The 14,767-nt window shown below is 41.4% G+C and overlaps 1 protein-coding gene across 18 annotated transcripts in view; it reads right to left on the bottom strand.

Annotated features, from left to right (window-relative positions):
- Positions 1-14,767, bottom strand: part of PIK3C2G (phosphatidylinositol-4-phosphate 3-kinase catalytic subunit type 2 gamma) — a 241,376-nt gene that overhangs the window by 175,860 nt on the left and 50,749 nt on the right. For 12 of the 18 annotated variants that reach the window (XR_010362871.1, XM_064421395.1, XM_064421393.1 and 9 more), the window contains 5 exons: positions 13,575-13,649; positions 12,949-13,090; positions 12,093-12,242; positions 5,301-6,032; positions 629-711 (listed from right to left, as the gene is read on the bottom strand). Coding sequence is in view for 17 of the 18 variants with exons in the window: in XM_064421395.1 (XP_064277465.1) it covers positions 629-711; positions 5,301-5,945 (728 nt within the window). In the remaining variant the exon portion in view is untranslated. Of the gene's footprint in view, positions 1-628; positions 712-5,300; positions 6,033-7,665; positions 7,861-8,644; positions 8,833-12,092; positions 12,243-12,948; positions 13,493-13,574; positions 13,650-14,767 lie in introns of those variants that run through there. The other 6 variants (XM_064421381.1, XM_064421380.1, XM_064421383.1 and 3 more) reach the window with 6 other exon arrangements.

Genomic DNA, 14,767 nt, shown 5'->3' with positions numbered 1-14,767 from the left:
CAAGACAATGACAGAAAAAGGATTGGAAGTTTCACACACTATAAGCCATCAACAGTGATGAGTTAAATGTACTTATCACAAATAAAGCAGACAGATTAAATATTTTTTGAAATAATGTTCCTTAGTGGTTTCTAATATTTAAACCAAAATTAGAAGTGTTTCTTTATTTAAGCAAACCCTGGAACTGCAGCATTGTTCAGGACTGCAGGGTGTGGCTGGCTGACCTTAGGTGGATGCCAGGTGCCCACCAAGCTGCTCTACCACTCCCTTCCTCTTCAGCCCAGGGACAGGGAGAGAAAAGTTGGGAAAAAACCCTACTGGGTCAAAATTAAGGCAGTTTCACAAAAGCAAAGGTAAAGGACAAACATATAATTAAGGGAAGACAAAATATTCTCAACTTCCAATCAGCAGGCAACTTCCAGCCTCTCTTCAGGAAGAAGGGCTTCAGAAAAACGCCATAATAATGCACATTGCTCAGCAGTAGCCAAGGGTACTATTCATACCCCAGCCCTGTGAGGGGATAATTACCTCCATCCCAGTCACCCCAATACACAGGGATAACCAATCCCATCAATGTAAGTCAGTGAAATGTGATAGTTGGCCGAAAAAAAGATTTTTCATTACTTACTTCTCCACTGCATTGCAGAAACCAACTGTGTTTTCATTACTTCCTTGATCTGCTTCAATCAGCTGGATAGACCAAGCTGCAGCCTAAAAACACCAAAACCCCAGAAGAAACAGAGCTGAGTTATTTAGATATGAGAAGCATAAAGACCATAAGGCTAATCTTGAATTTTGTTCCATGAGAGCCTATCACTCCTCCCCTGACTTGATGGAGGTCCAAATAAACACAAATGACCCCATTTTGACTGCACTCTAAATGCTTTCAGAAGTCACAAAGCATCAGCTGCCCTGGGTAGCAACTGTTTTTATCCCCTCCATCCAGAACATGAGGAATTTCAGACCAAGCTTTCAGGATTCACCTGGTACCAAGGCACAGATAACTCCAAATGCAGATATTTTGTTTACAAAAGGCAGAAGGACAAACTGAAGGTTATGCTTCAGTGTGTTTTAATCCTTATTTTCTCTCTTTCTGCCCTGGCAGGAAGCTCAGCATCCCCTCAAACGCCATAAACCTCTCAGGTAAGTCCCTAAGACAGATAAGAGGGAACCAGTGGACTGTACTGAACATGAAAAATCCCCACATACTTTCTGTCAACTTGGAGAGCAGAGGTCTGAGCCACTGTTTTGGGCCAAGCATCCCTTTGTCTGTTTGCCTGAAGTACTCCTCAGCCAGAATATCATCTCCAGAAAAGAACTTAATGCTATTACATCTGCAAGCCTTTCTGCTCTTGTAGGTAGAGACATTACAAGGCTTAACTGTGTAAGAGCTTTTAAACCCCTTCAGAAAGAGAGCAGGAAACAGAGACAAAAGGTTTATTTTATAATTTAAATAGTGATTTATATTACAATGTGGATTTTTTTTTTAATAACTAATAAATGGAACATACGATTCTATTTGGCTGGACAAGAAAGGGCAATATGTATTAAAAGATGCAGGGTGGGAAATTTGAGTTACAATTTAAAAGGTGGGATGATTATAAAAGATGGGAGCTGGCTGGTGGGGAAACCACAACAGCAGAACTGAAAGCTCAAAAGTAAGAAACCTTATGAGACTGCAGTGAGACCCCAGACTGATGGGATGTAGCATTTTCATTATCCACAATACCACACAAAACATCAGGAGAGTGCACATGAAATTCAGAGATACTAAGGGGGCATCATCAATAGAGAGGAAAATTGAAATTGTCTGGTAGGAAAAAAAAAAAGCCAAGGGATAATCCTGAGGGAGTAAATAAGAGAGTAAAATTAAATTTAGCAATCTACATCAGTAGTTCATCATTCCCTGGTTCTAACTACTGCTGAGAAAGGTCCTTCAAAATCCAGTGAAAATCTAACACCTCCACTGGTGTAATTGTTTCTATTTTGGTTAGGCACCTACTTTTCAATTCACCTCATCAGACAGTAATAAGAACTTCTGGAGGACATACACTATTTAGAAATTATGAGTGATTTGGTAAGTCTCCAAAAATTACCTATTCATTTAAAAAACCCCACAAAACAGACTCCTTTTTCTCCTGCAACTCAGTCCTTGCAGAGCAGGTAGAATGCCCTGGAAAAAGTACATGAGAAAAGAGAAAAAGCCACTGTGTGAAAAGCTAAGAAAATTAGCCCACAGGTAAGAAAAGGTGAGGCTGGCACACAACTTGAAATGGAACTGTATTAAAAGAGCCAAACCACAACTGTGAACTAAGAAAGGACAAGCAGAGAGGAATTGGGCAAGAAGAGGGACAAGACTTGGAGTGCATGATTTGCCACAAGGACATGGACATGAATATCAAATCCTCATGGCTTGAAGAAGAGTATGATTAGATAATGACTAAAGGATGGAAAAGAGAAGCCCAAAACTGTAATCTGGATCCTCCCCTGCAGGACACAGGAGTGGCACAGGAGCCCTCTGCTTTTTTGCACCTTTGCTGGCAGAATCTCTGAATAATTTCTAATGGCAAACAAGAATCCTGTGAGGTAGTAAGAGGCTACAGATCTGGAAAATACCATTGCTAAGTAACTCAAAGTCATTCTGGTGGCAGAGGTATATAAAGGAGATAAACAGGTCCAGCTCCAGGGATGAGAGATTTAGTTTGGTCATATCTTCTTTCCACATGTCCAGAAACTTCACTTTCTTATTCTTGCATATAAAGGTAAAATGTTAATTGCATTATTGCACACTATTTTTCAACAGGACTTGAGTCTCCATGAACTGCAAATATGTCAAAGAGAGCAGTGAATGAGATGGAACTCCATATCTGAAATTATGGCAACAGGGATGAAGCAACAGAATGCATCCCTTGATGACCGGAATTTTTTTCATCCATAGACTTCTCACATATACTAATCAAGTCACTTAAATCATCCTTCCAAATATGAACAATAATAGTCTATTTTTCATTCCTGGAGCACCCAAAACAAAATCATGTTTGGTTTGATGGTGGGACTTGGATGAAGATATGAGTCTTAGTTACTCTGAAAACACTAGAATCTAAAATTAGATCCTAAATATCAAAGAGTAGCTAAGTATATTAGATACCTTTTAGATTTTATTTCAATTTTCTTTCTAATATGGAAAAAAATATAACATCTCTTTTCATTGGGATGTTATAAAGATAGTTTCCTTTATTATTTTTGAACATCTGACCTGTAATGAAAAGGCCAGAACATATTAATGTTTCATTTATTATAATAATTATAATATTTTTATTAGCACACATTAAATAAAGCCTAGGGCCATACAACTGCCTCCAAGAGCTATAGATCAGAATACCAGTATGATTTCAGCAGGGTGAATATTTCATCTTGCCTACCTATGACCCATCTCAATTCTAAACTCTGTGTCTCAGTACACTTTGTATTTCACTCTGAAGTGCTGGTTCTCCCCTCCTATTACTTGGATGCATTGTTTACTTGCTCTGGACCTCACAAATCCAACCTGTTCCCATTATTTTGCTGTGGTGTCCCACTTTTCCAGCCCTTCTGACTGTCTTACTCGCCATCAGGTCCGTCACCCCGCAGCACTTGTCTTCTCCAAGACTCCCAGCCCAGCAGCAGTAACTGCTTTACAGGCTTTTTTTGCTCCTCCCTCTCTCTAAGAGTTCCTTTCACTCTTATTTTCCCTTATCATCTCAAGGTTCAGCTGCCAGCCCCTTGCCTTGGCTCTCTTTCTATCCTGACATGGCTTTTTCTCCCTGAAGGAATTCCTGTGACCACAGTGAATTTTATGCTACAAATCAATTCACTCCTCTCTCCCATTTCTTCCTCTTCAAGCTAAACAGCTCAAATACTTTCCTGACTTAATCAAATCCTCCCACACATTCAATTGTAGTTGCCCTTGGCTCACTCAGTTCCTCTCTTCCCTCCCCTATAATTCTCTCCTCCTCCGTCGCAGAAGCGTTTGTGCCTGTTCTTAAATGTGTGCTTCCTCTAGCACCTCTTCTTCCCATCCCATCATTTCATCTCCTCCTGCTCATTTGTATCCCACTATTTTCTGCTTTTCTCCTGAGAAGGCTTGTTCTTTTCATCACCATGTCAGCATGCTTTAGATTTCCTATCATGAGTAAAAAAGCAACAACAGCCTTTTGTCTCTCCACTTATTCTTCCCCTCCTCTTTTGTATTCATCACTGAAATTCTAAAATGCAGTGCACAGGATTAGACTTAAGAGTTCTTGTCCTCAGATATATTTCCCCCTGCTGCCTTCCCATCTGTCTGGGCCTGCATATGTTTACTTTTATAGTTCTCCTCATTCAGAGACATAGAAACAAGTCAATCAAGTGTCTCTTCCCCTCTGCTGTATGATACTGTGATCACTGGGACTTAAAGGCAGAAGGTGAACCTAAACTGTCTTTTAATATTCATGATGCAGAGGTATCCTGTAGGCTATTTCAGGATTCCTATAATGATTCAGACTGCTAACAAGCACTGGAGGAAAGGAAGGGTTTATCATTTTCTTTTCCCTTCTCCATATCAGGATTTTGAAAGAAAGAAAATGAGGACAGATATAACATCACAGAGAGTCATGGGACTCCCATAAGACACTGTTATTAAAAATGGCAAAATCACAAATAGAGCTAAGAACACCTGATGAAGGAGGAAAAAAGATAAAGGGTTTGCTTCAGACAGACAGCTAAAAGAGTGTGTGTCATAGGATCCAGCTTCCACAGTTAGAGTAGATGTGTCTATTTTTAGAAAATAATTACATGTGCACACAGAAGTGCACGCAGGACATGGTGAAGGTAGGATGGGGTATAGGTTTCATCCCTCAGGATCAGGATATGTCAGACAGACTAGACACAGAGACAGTAATCTGTCTCAACAAAAACAAACAAACCAAGTTCAGCATAATGTATTATTTTGAATCTCAGGTTTCATATCAGACCATAAAGATTTGTCATGTTATCTTTCAAACACTTACTCTACATTTCTGTACTTATCCTTCTCTGGTAGTTTTATGGTTCAGTGAGCCATAAAATGAGCCTACTGGAGGCATTCTAGACCATAATCTAGATTCTCTTCTGGTATAAAATTCTTTTGCTTCCCCTGAGGCATAAATGTTTTATTTTTCATAAGGTCTTTCAATTAAGTGCTTCTAATCCATGTTGCAACAGCGTGAGTGAATACACAAAGCGCAAGGACACAAACAAGAACAAAAACCTTAAGCACTGTTAATATAAGAACATTTAAATACCTCTCTGTTATGCCCAGAGCCCTGGGGGTAGGTAAGTCCTGTGCTGCATCTTCTGGAAATGTTGGTTACGGAAGCTTCCCCATTTCCACTTTCTTCTGTCACTTTTTGTCCAAATGGATAACTGTCTGAGGAAACAGGACTGGGAACATCCAGACTGTCAAAGCCTATGTGAAACTCCAGGTTTGTGCTGCCCCTTTCCACATTTGAAACTGAATTTACACTATTCCTTCCATGAAGTTCTCTCTCGTGGCTGTAGGGGTGGGGTCCCACCACAAAGAAGTTTCTGCAGTCAGGTAGTAAGGAAGGTCTGAAGCCAACCATTGGTGCCACTGTGCCTTGCTGCCAGTGAGGGATTGGACTTCCAGGGTAAAGCTCTCCTTGAGGAACCAGAGGAGGATTGTAAAGATGCTGGTCAGGCACATTCTGACTGAAAAGGTTTGATGGGAGAAACATTTCTTCATGATGATGTGGATGGGATGAACCATAAAAAAAAAATTCGTTGCTGACTTCATCAACTATTCGATCAAATCCCAGAGGGATGTCAACATCAGAGCCAGCATGGCACACTGGGTGAGCTGCTTGGTGCCCGGGCTGTCCTGCACAGAATTCACTGGGTGAGAAGGGCACCCTCCCAAAGTGTGCCATGGCTGGTGGCTCCCTTCAGCTCCTCAGGAAAGTCTCATTATAGTTCCAGGTTCGGAGAGCAATGCTCATAGCTGGAGCTGCACACCACTGAAACAAAGCACAGAATGGAGGTTAAGCCCCAAAATAGCCAACAGAATGAAAGCACTGCACTGCTTTGGGTTTTTTGTTTCAGAACTTTCTCCAGAGAGTCGACATATTTTCTTAATGTGGAGCTTGATTATTCTTTTTTCTGTTACTTCCAGACATATTATTATTATTATAGTTGTAATAATAACAACAAATTACTACTATTATTATTACCCTTGACTCCTAATTAATAGCAACAGGATGCCTGAAACAGCTGATCTAAATACTAAGTACTAATTCTGACTAATATTAAAGAAAATCTCTATGTTTTTTCCCATTGTTTCTACACTTGCATAGCACACAGTGCAGGAAGGAAGAGCTTGTATTAATGGTTGTCAGTTTCATCGATATTTTCCTCTTTTTTGTGCCTCCAGTTCCTTCATATTCTACCACTTCTTATCTTAGTGTAATCAGCTGAAGAAAGTTAAGTCAAAGAATATAGAAGACATGGACCTCCAATTAATATTCCCCAAAAGCTAGGATATATAAAGGAAAAAAAATTACATATATAAATATATTTCAGCCTTTTTTAGTTTCTTGTTTTACAGAAGAAATTGATCCTCAAAGCCTGAGGGTGGCCTTTTTTATCAAATTAACAGCAAAGGCACAAGCTTCTACATTTCCATCATTAATATTGTTACCAGCAAATTTCCTGATCTGATTTTGGCATGTGCCAAGTACTCCTATGGCTCAGATGGGCAGCATGCACTGCAAACTGCTGTCAGTAGGCATGAGGATATATTTTTAAGGAAGGGAGTTTAGTTCTACAGCCAAAGTCTATTCTGGGCCATTTGCCCTAGAGGCCTTGGCCTGTTTCATTTACTGATACAGATGTAGCCTAAAATCCACAAATGACACAGAACAGCAATACCACACACTGCACACAGTTGTGTATTACCATCTAAAAGAAATAGAGACATCTCACTTAATAATTCAATACAAAAATATATTCCCCAGCAGAAGGAATAAAAAGCTGTTGAGCTAAAAAGTGCACTCAGAAATTGTTAAAGCTTAGCTCCATAAATAGATTTTCCATTAAGTCCCCAAGATACTGTATTAGTTTAGATAACAGCACCTTGCAATGAAAAATCTGTGTTACAACAGAAGGTATTCATCCCAATTTTATTTATTTTTGTTTCATTTTAAGTCTAACTCTAGGTGACATAAGCTTCTGTCACCCACAGTGTGGAATGAGGAAAAAAAAAATCAAAACTTAAACACACTGAAATAAAACCTGCAACCCAGAGGCTGAACTACTCTTTCAAACACTCCACTTAGTAATTCTATGTGTTGCATGCTTTGGTTTGCTTTAACTGTGTTGGAAAAAACCCCACATTTATGAAATTACAGTAGGCCAGATACCCAAAATGATGCATACTACTTTGAATGGTGATCTAAAATACAATTACAGTTTTGCAGCTTTCTCTCAGAATGAACGCTATGTTCACTATGTTTTTAGATAAAAATGACACCATTAAAAAAAAAGGCACAACAACTAAAGTTTCTTGTACAAAATAGTCCTAATTTACGACTTTCTCTGTTTTTCATTTCTACAGCAGGTAAATAATAGAAAGAAATCAGGAAAGAAAATTACATAGCCATTAAATCAAGAAGTATGAGGTCTTTCATTCTTTTTTTAACCCGTCTTGAAAATTGGAACATTTCAGGAAGAAATGGAAGATAAAATCATGAAATCTGCCTCCAGTCCCATCTTCCTTAAAAAGCTTGGCTGTCTGGAAGACGACAAGGCATAGAAAATACCATTTACACTCTTTCAACTGTTCCTAAAATATTTTCCTTGCATTTTAAACAAATTCTCTTTATGATGGCACATAAATGCCTAACATCAAACCTTGAATAGGCTGTGGCCTCTGCACAGAAGCATCTTGTGTCTTTTGTAAGGGCTTGTATTTAAAACTGACCCTGAGACAGGAAGCTCAGCATGCCATGGTGCAGATCTCCGTGGTGTAAGTCCTGCTAGTTTGGTCAGATCCACCAGGCTGTGCATTTGGGCCAACTCCTCACCCTTTTTAAAACAGCACACAAAGGTCAGGGAAGGGTCTGGCTCTTTGCCAGCCACTATTTCACCTTCTGAGTCTCGTCAAGTGCATTGATAAAACAATTTGCAAAAATCATTAAGGAGTCAAAATTTGTATTTTTTTAAATATAAAATACCTAAGTTTTTAGTTTTAGGGGTTTTTCGTCTTGTGGTTTCTCAATCCAAATTTAATTTTGGAAAGTTTGGCTTTTTGCTTCCACAGCTATGAAGCCCTCCTATTCCTTTTAATGACAGCTCCATTTTCACATAATCATGTGGTTCTGGGATCAGGGTTTTAAGGGAGAATCTCAACCAAAACTATAAAATACCCACTACAAACCAAGAGACTTGTGGGTCTCACAGCATTGCAAGTGCCATCGAGGAACACAAAACCACTTTCCACACTTGGCCATGCCCATGAATCCTCGTAATAAACCCTGGCACTCTGCGGGCTCAATTTTCGTTTTTACCGATCCCAGGAGAAGATGACTGGGGCACTTGCTAAGCAGTAAGCATATCTGTTGCAACTCCTTACCTGAAACACAATTTTTCAGAAGGATACAGAACCTCCTGTGCCTTCCTGCTCACAGACATGTTCAGGTGACCTATATGCTTTCAGTATCAAGGAGGCGTAACTTTTCCGTCAGGAGCTTTCCTTCCTGCTTAACCGGTTTATGGCGGTGATGATTCTCTTCCCAAGGCATCCCTCAGGGAAAATTCAAACTGCAGTAGCAATAAAAAGGTAACACCTTATCTATTCTCCTTCTCAATTTGGAAACCCAACCACACTTTTTATTTTTTTAATATATATGTGGTGGTAGATTATCTCACACTTTCAGCGCAAGTTGGCAACATGCTTGAAATAACAACTCCATTAAATGGGAAGAACTGCCTCTTGGGAAGATTTCTGCACAAGAACAGGATTCAAATATTTTTCTCTACTCCATCTACGTGCTCCAAAAGGAGCCCCCAGCTCCAGTCACAGGGGAGGGGGACGGTACAAACCTCTGATGGCAGAGTAGCCCTCTGCCTTTGGCTCCTCAGTGTGCAGAGCTGGGAGAGCACATCAGTGGAAGAACCTCCCTTATTCTGGGATATTTCCCAGGGACCAGCGAGGACTTGGATCTCTGCAAAGGGCCTGAAGAGCTGCAGCAAACACAGCACTGGCCACGTCCATCTTCCACAACCTCAAAGAGTCCAGTGCCCGCCATAAAAGGGAGCAGTGGAGGCTGCTCCAGACACAACACACAGGGAGTTCCCTCAGGGACCACTCGCCTTCACACTTCATACCATTCCTTAAAAAGTTAGAAATTGCTCCATTGAAGTGGCTATTCAGAATTCAAGCAAAATCCCAAGGTTGTAACAGGCAAGAAAATATCCTCAGAGAGAGGGATGGAGTTAGGGTCAACAAAACAGTATTTCAGTTATGAAAAGCTATGCAATAAGACTGAACAGATTAGGATAAAGAATATAAAGTTAATAATTAATATCTGATAAACTGAAGTTATAATTTGATAAAATTAACACTATAGGAAAAAAGCCCTTGCCTTTAAAGCACAAAAGCCTCAGTGATGTCAGTGCGATTTAAAAGCAATTAGATGAGGACAAAACTTATTTCAGCTGGTGAAAGGTGATGCATTTTTTGTCATATACTCTCCATATATATTCTCTTAAAATGTCAACTTGCTCCGTGAGCTATTTGGTGGCATTTGTGCTGCACTGTCCTGATTTCCAGTGATTACTGTGAAGCGATCCTGAGAGAGAGGAGCACACCACTTTTAGCAGCTGCCATTTCAGAGTTTCTGCCAGTGTCGTGTTGCTTCACCTCACAGGGATTGGACACAGCAGAAGGAGGAGGACTGGGAAAACAGGAAATACTCACGGGAAGAGCTCATGTTCCATGTACACACAGAAGGCTGTACACATAATAAAAACTGAGCTGGGACGTCTCTCCATGGTGGCTTCCAGGAGAAGCCTATGAAGGTTTTTCTGGGGAGGCTTTGAATATTTTTAGAATTTTCCCAGGCTTTTAGGGTAGCCACTATTTCTCTGTTTCATGCTTCCCATTAAAGGAGCAGACAGGGAACTGCTGAGTCACTTTCTACCCTAATTCCTCCTGGAACCGCCAAGAATTGCCTCCTCTTCTTTTGCTGGCATGTGGAACAGAATTTCCAGCGACAAATAAACCCAGACAGTCCCTGGGATGTTCCCTTCACCTCTGTTAGACATTCTCGCTGCTCCACCAGCTGGCAGGAGCCACAGCTCGCTCACATTAACATTAAATTAAATAATTTGATTTGGCTGCGCACGAGTGTGCTCTTTGGAGCCAGGCCTGATACAGAAGGAGCTGGCAAAACAATCTCTCCACACCCCCCAGGATGAAGCACAAGATCTTCAGCAGGTTTTACTCACACGGTTGCTCCACAGGCAGTGTGGAGTTTCTGGAATAGCACTCTTGCCTCTGGAGCCCGCAGGCTTCCAGTAATAGCAGGCTTGCAAAGGGAGTGCAGCAAAGTGTTTTAGCAATCCGTGGGGATGGAAAACTGGCTGAGCAGAGAGCCAGTGAGGAAACTGCTCCGTTTCATAAGAGATCCATCCTTCCGTGCTCCTATTCTCCAGTGCCACCTACTGTCATTTCCCAAAAATGTGAGGCAGGGAACAGAGATCGCTGTGTCTCAGCTTTATGTCTGGTTCAGGGGGTCATCATTTTATCCACCACCATCCCTGACAAGTATGGTCCCTCTCAGGACACTGTTCTTTGTGGGAAATATTCGTGATTGTCGAGGTGCTGCTTCTCCTGGAGCAGCACTCCAAAGGGATACTGCTGCACCAAAGGGATGAGAAAGTGTCATAAAAACCACAAAGATACATCAGGGTTTTGACATGTGCTGGCAAAACAAATAAATGACAGGATGTTGGCTTTAAGCAGCAGATGAATAAGAACACTGGTTAAAAAATAAATAATGTTTTTTATTACAGGCTCTTTTTTCTTTCTCACACGTTTCATCAAGCAGGGGTTGTGCCCTCCTACCTGTTTAGTAAACCCAGCAGAGTAGATGCTGCTGGGCAAAGAAAATAAAAGTTGCAACAGACACAGTGCAGTGGTTGAGTCATTACAGTGATTCATCAGTGAAAGAGACATTTGTTGCAAAGGGCAAGAAGGACTTTTCAATTCTGAAAACACTCCTCACTCTCTATTTACTCACACAGAACAGGAAAGGGAAAGGACAGAGAGGAAAGAGGGGGCGGGGAGCAAAGTTCCTATTTTCTGAGAAGAACTAATTGAAAAAAATAATTGTTTAACATAGAAAACATTTTCACAGGCTCTGCTGACACCTACATCTAATGTACAAAGTTACTAAGTTACCAACACCCTCCTGAGGTTTGAAAGAAGCTGTTGTGAAAGATCAACCTCCACAGCCTGCACACACTGACTGCAAAGCTAGCTAGGACTAAATGTAGCCTACAGAATTTAATCTCTCCTTTTATTTGAACATCTTTTGTACTTTGATCCTCTGAAAGGAACAGCGCCCTTCAACAGCGTTGTTCCCAGCAGAAACAATTACTCTGGCTTTAAAAAAAAAAAAATCAAATGTCTGGAAAAAAATAGGTGCTGGAAAGGAGAAGAGTCTTAATGTGTATTAAAATATGTAGTTGAATAAGACAAACAGGCAATTTCTTATATGTACACACAGATATATATGAAGGTTTATATATGTGTAACTAAACACACATGTATATGCATACAAGTATATCTATGTCTACACTTACATACATAGATCACGCTATAAAAGCCTAAAATATACAGAAACACCTATTAAATGCTAAGGGACCCAAGAAGAGAGCTTAAATAATTCAGAAAAAAGTCAACCCACAAGTTTCAGCTGAAAGTCAAAAACCCTGAAGCTGAAGAGTGATTAAAGCCAAACCTCTTGCTCATAAAGCTTCATAAATTTCACTTTTTTTCCTTCCATTCCTCTTACCTTCTCTGTTTTTTCCACTGTTTTCCTATGCTATTCTTCTCCTCTTCCCACTCAGTGTGGCTGCTCAGTGGCTCTCTGGGAAATTGGCTTTGTCATTCCAGGGTGTTCAGTAGGGTTTGTTGACCTTCTAGAAACTGTTCACACCACAGACTGTACAGAGATAAAAACCCTCTTGTGTTTTTCACTGGCACACTGGTGAGATATGTTGTGTTTAAGCAGAACATGAATAAGAATACTGGTTTGGAAAAAAATAAAATGCTTGGGCCTTCTGCAAGGCTGCCAGAGCAGAAGGAGGGCAAAGAGCCCCCCAAAGGACAGAGCTCAACCACCCACTCTGGCAGACCACAGCTCTACTGCCTTTACCAAAGAAAACCAATTAATAACTCTTTAAGCATGAGAGCATCTCTATTTGCAATATTGACCATATTGCAGTATTACAGCAGCTTAAATAATACAATATTTCTGAAATCTCCCTGAACTTCTTGCACATGGTCAGTTTCTTGTATTTTTTTTCTGACTTTAATTTTGCTGTCATAATTGCTCACAGTACCATTGAAACTGTTGCTTAAAAACCTCCAAACAAACATACAAAAAAACCAACCATATGGCTTTTATATATATAAAAAAAAAGTTTGTGGGTGTATATATAATTTTTAAACCAACTGAACAGCATTCCTTATATGCAATTCAGGATATAAAGCGTCTGCTTAGATAGCTAATTTGGCTGCATACTTAGGTTGCCTGTGCATGCCAGCAAAGCATTCATTACTGTTTTCATTACAACTTTACCTGCAGCATGAAAGCCAACAATAATTTACTTAACTTTTAACATAAATAATGCAAAGGAACAGCTTACCTGCAATAAAACATATTTCTGCAAACTCCTGTGTGGAAATCAGGCTCACAGTAGCCCTCCACCAAAATTGGTTTGGCTGGCAAAGAGGCGCTTGCAGAGGTGAGAATAGAGCTTCATCTGTCACCCCAAAGTGCTTCCCCATCTATGGGACACACACACACACATTGTTCTTAAACAGCAGCTGCTCTCTGCTGTGTTGGGCTGCTGGTGGTCCAGCCAATGATGATTTTGTGTATGTGAGCCAGGAGGGCAGCAAGGAGCACCCTGCTCACTGTGCATCTAGAATTAAAGAGGTGAGGTGCACTCGCTGGAGCTGGACACTCACACCGTGGCACTCCTGCAGTGACAAACATGCTCCATCCCAAAGGCACTCATCCCACTTGGATTTGTGCTCTGTCCTGCACTGCTCTGGGCAGCCCAGCCAAATCCTCGTTGCTGCCGCTCCTTTGGCCTTGCTGTGTGCTCCTCTCAAGAGCAGGAATAGGTGGGTGCAGGAAGGGAATCCCTGTGTTCACATCCCAGGGGAGCTGCTCCACCTGCACCCCTGGGGAGAGGAGTAAGGGCAGCACACAACCCTGCTGGAGCAGATTCCTGGGGGAAGATAAAGGAGGAGGAGGAAGTGGTACCCGTGCATGGTGGTTTCTGCAGGTGGCTGGTGTCTCCCAGGTCACCATGAGGTCAGATCATCTGGCAAGCACTGGCTGAGGAAAAGAAGAGAGAAAAAGCAAGAGACCTCTACTCATCTCTGTGGAAGAGGTTTTACAGGGACTCCTGTGAGCCAGAGGGAAGTTTGATAAGAGGATCCATGTTTACCCCTGAAAGAATTTCCTACCAAGGTCGTTGACATAGAAACCAAGAAGGATAAATAAGAGGAACCTGCAACTGGCTGTTCCAATGAGCACTTTGTTTGTCTTTCCTGACCAGTCAGTAAAGTGTAAACCTCTTAGTTCTGTAAGAATGTATATAAAGCATGCATGATATAATAAAATGGGGTTTGAAGCCTTCTGAAGATGGAGTGCTGCTTTGTATTGTGACCATCTCAGCTATGACACATCTCCACCCATTCCACAGCCCTTGAAAACCCTTCATTCAAAGAGCTCAATAGTCTCTGCACAGTCAGTAATTTCTGATGATTTTGGATGAGGGTAATTACTATAAAAGAAACAAACAGTAACATCCATCACCGTGGCCTAGAAGATGGCAAAAATCACCTGTACTGGCTCCATGAACATGGGCAGGAGGAGGCACAGCCTTCACCAGAGTTCCTGGGGCAGGTGAAGGAGCCAGGAAGCTCTGGGAGCATTCCCTGCAGTCAGTGGTCATGTTGTGCCACCCCTGCCCCACCAGTCTGAGCACAGCTCATTTCACCCTCCCTTGTGGCTCATGCAAAATAAGAAACCTCAGTTTAGAAGAAGCTTTAGGCTGGGGGTGGCGACCCTGTCATGAAAAGGTACATCACAAGCAGCTCAACAATTCCCTTCTTTGCCAAGCAGGTGCTGACCTTGCCAGACCCATCTGATCCCATCAGGGGAACATTTCACTGCTCCTTCCAGTTCTGGCAGTGGGAGCTGTCCTGATGGCCCAGACACCTGACTGCAAACCTGCTCCATTCAGGTCAAACACGACCCTGGGCTGTGCCTGAAAGCAAGTGAACACACAACTCTCTGCCATTTCAGGTCTCATTAAGGGCTGGTTGGGTGGTTTTGAGGAGGAGGGGACAGAAATTTCAGGATATTAAACAAGCCATCTGACCCTGTAGGTTGGGAGCGGAAGAAAAAAAGAAGAAAAAAAACCCCAAAACAACAAAAGAAACACAAGG

The sequence above is a fragment of the Passer domesticus genome, chromosome 5, assembly GCF_036417665.1.
Source record: "Passer domesticus isolate bPasDom1 chromosome 5, bPasDom1.hap1, whole genome shotgun sequence".
NCBI classification, from domain to species: Eukaryota; Metazoa; Chordata; class Aves; order Passeriformes; family Passeridae; genus Passer; species Passer domesticus.
Note: the sequence above shows the minus strand (reverse complement) of the source record. Positions and strands in the feature narration are given on the sequence as shown.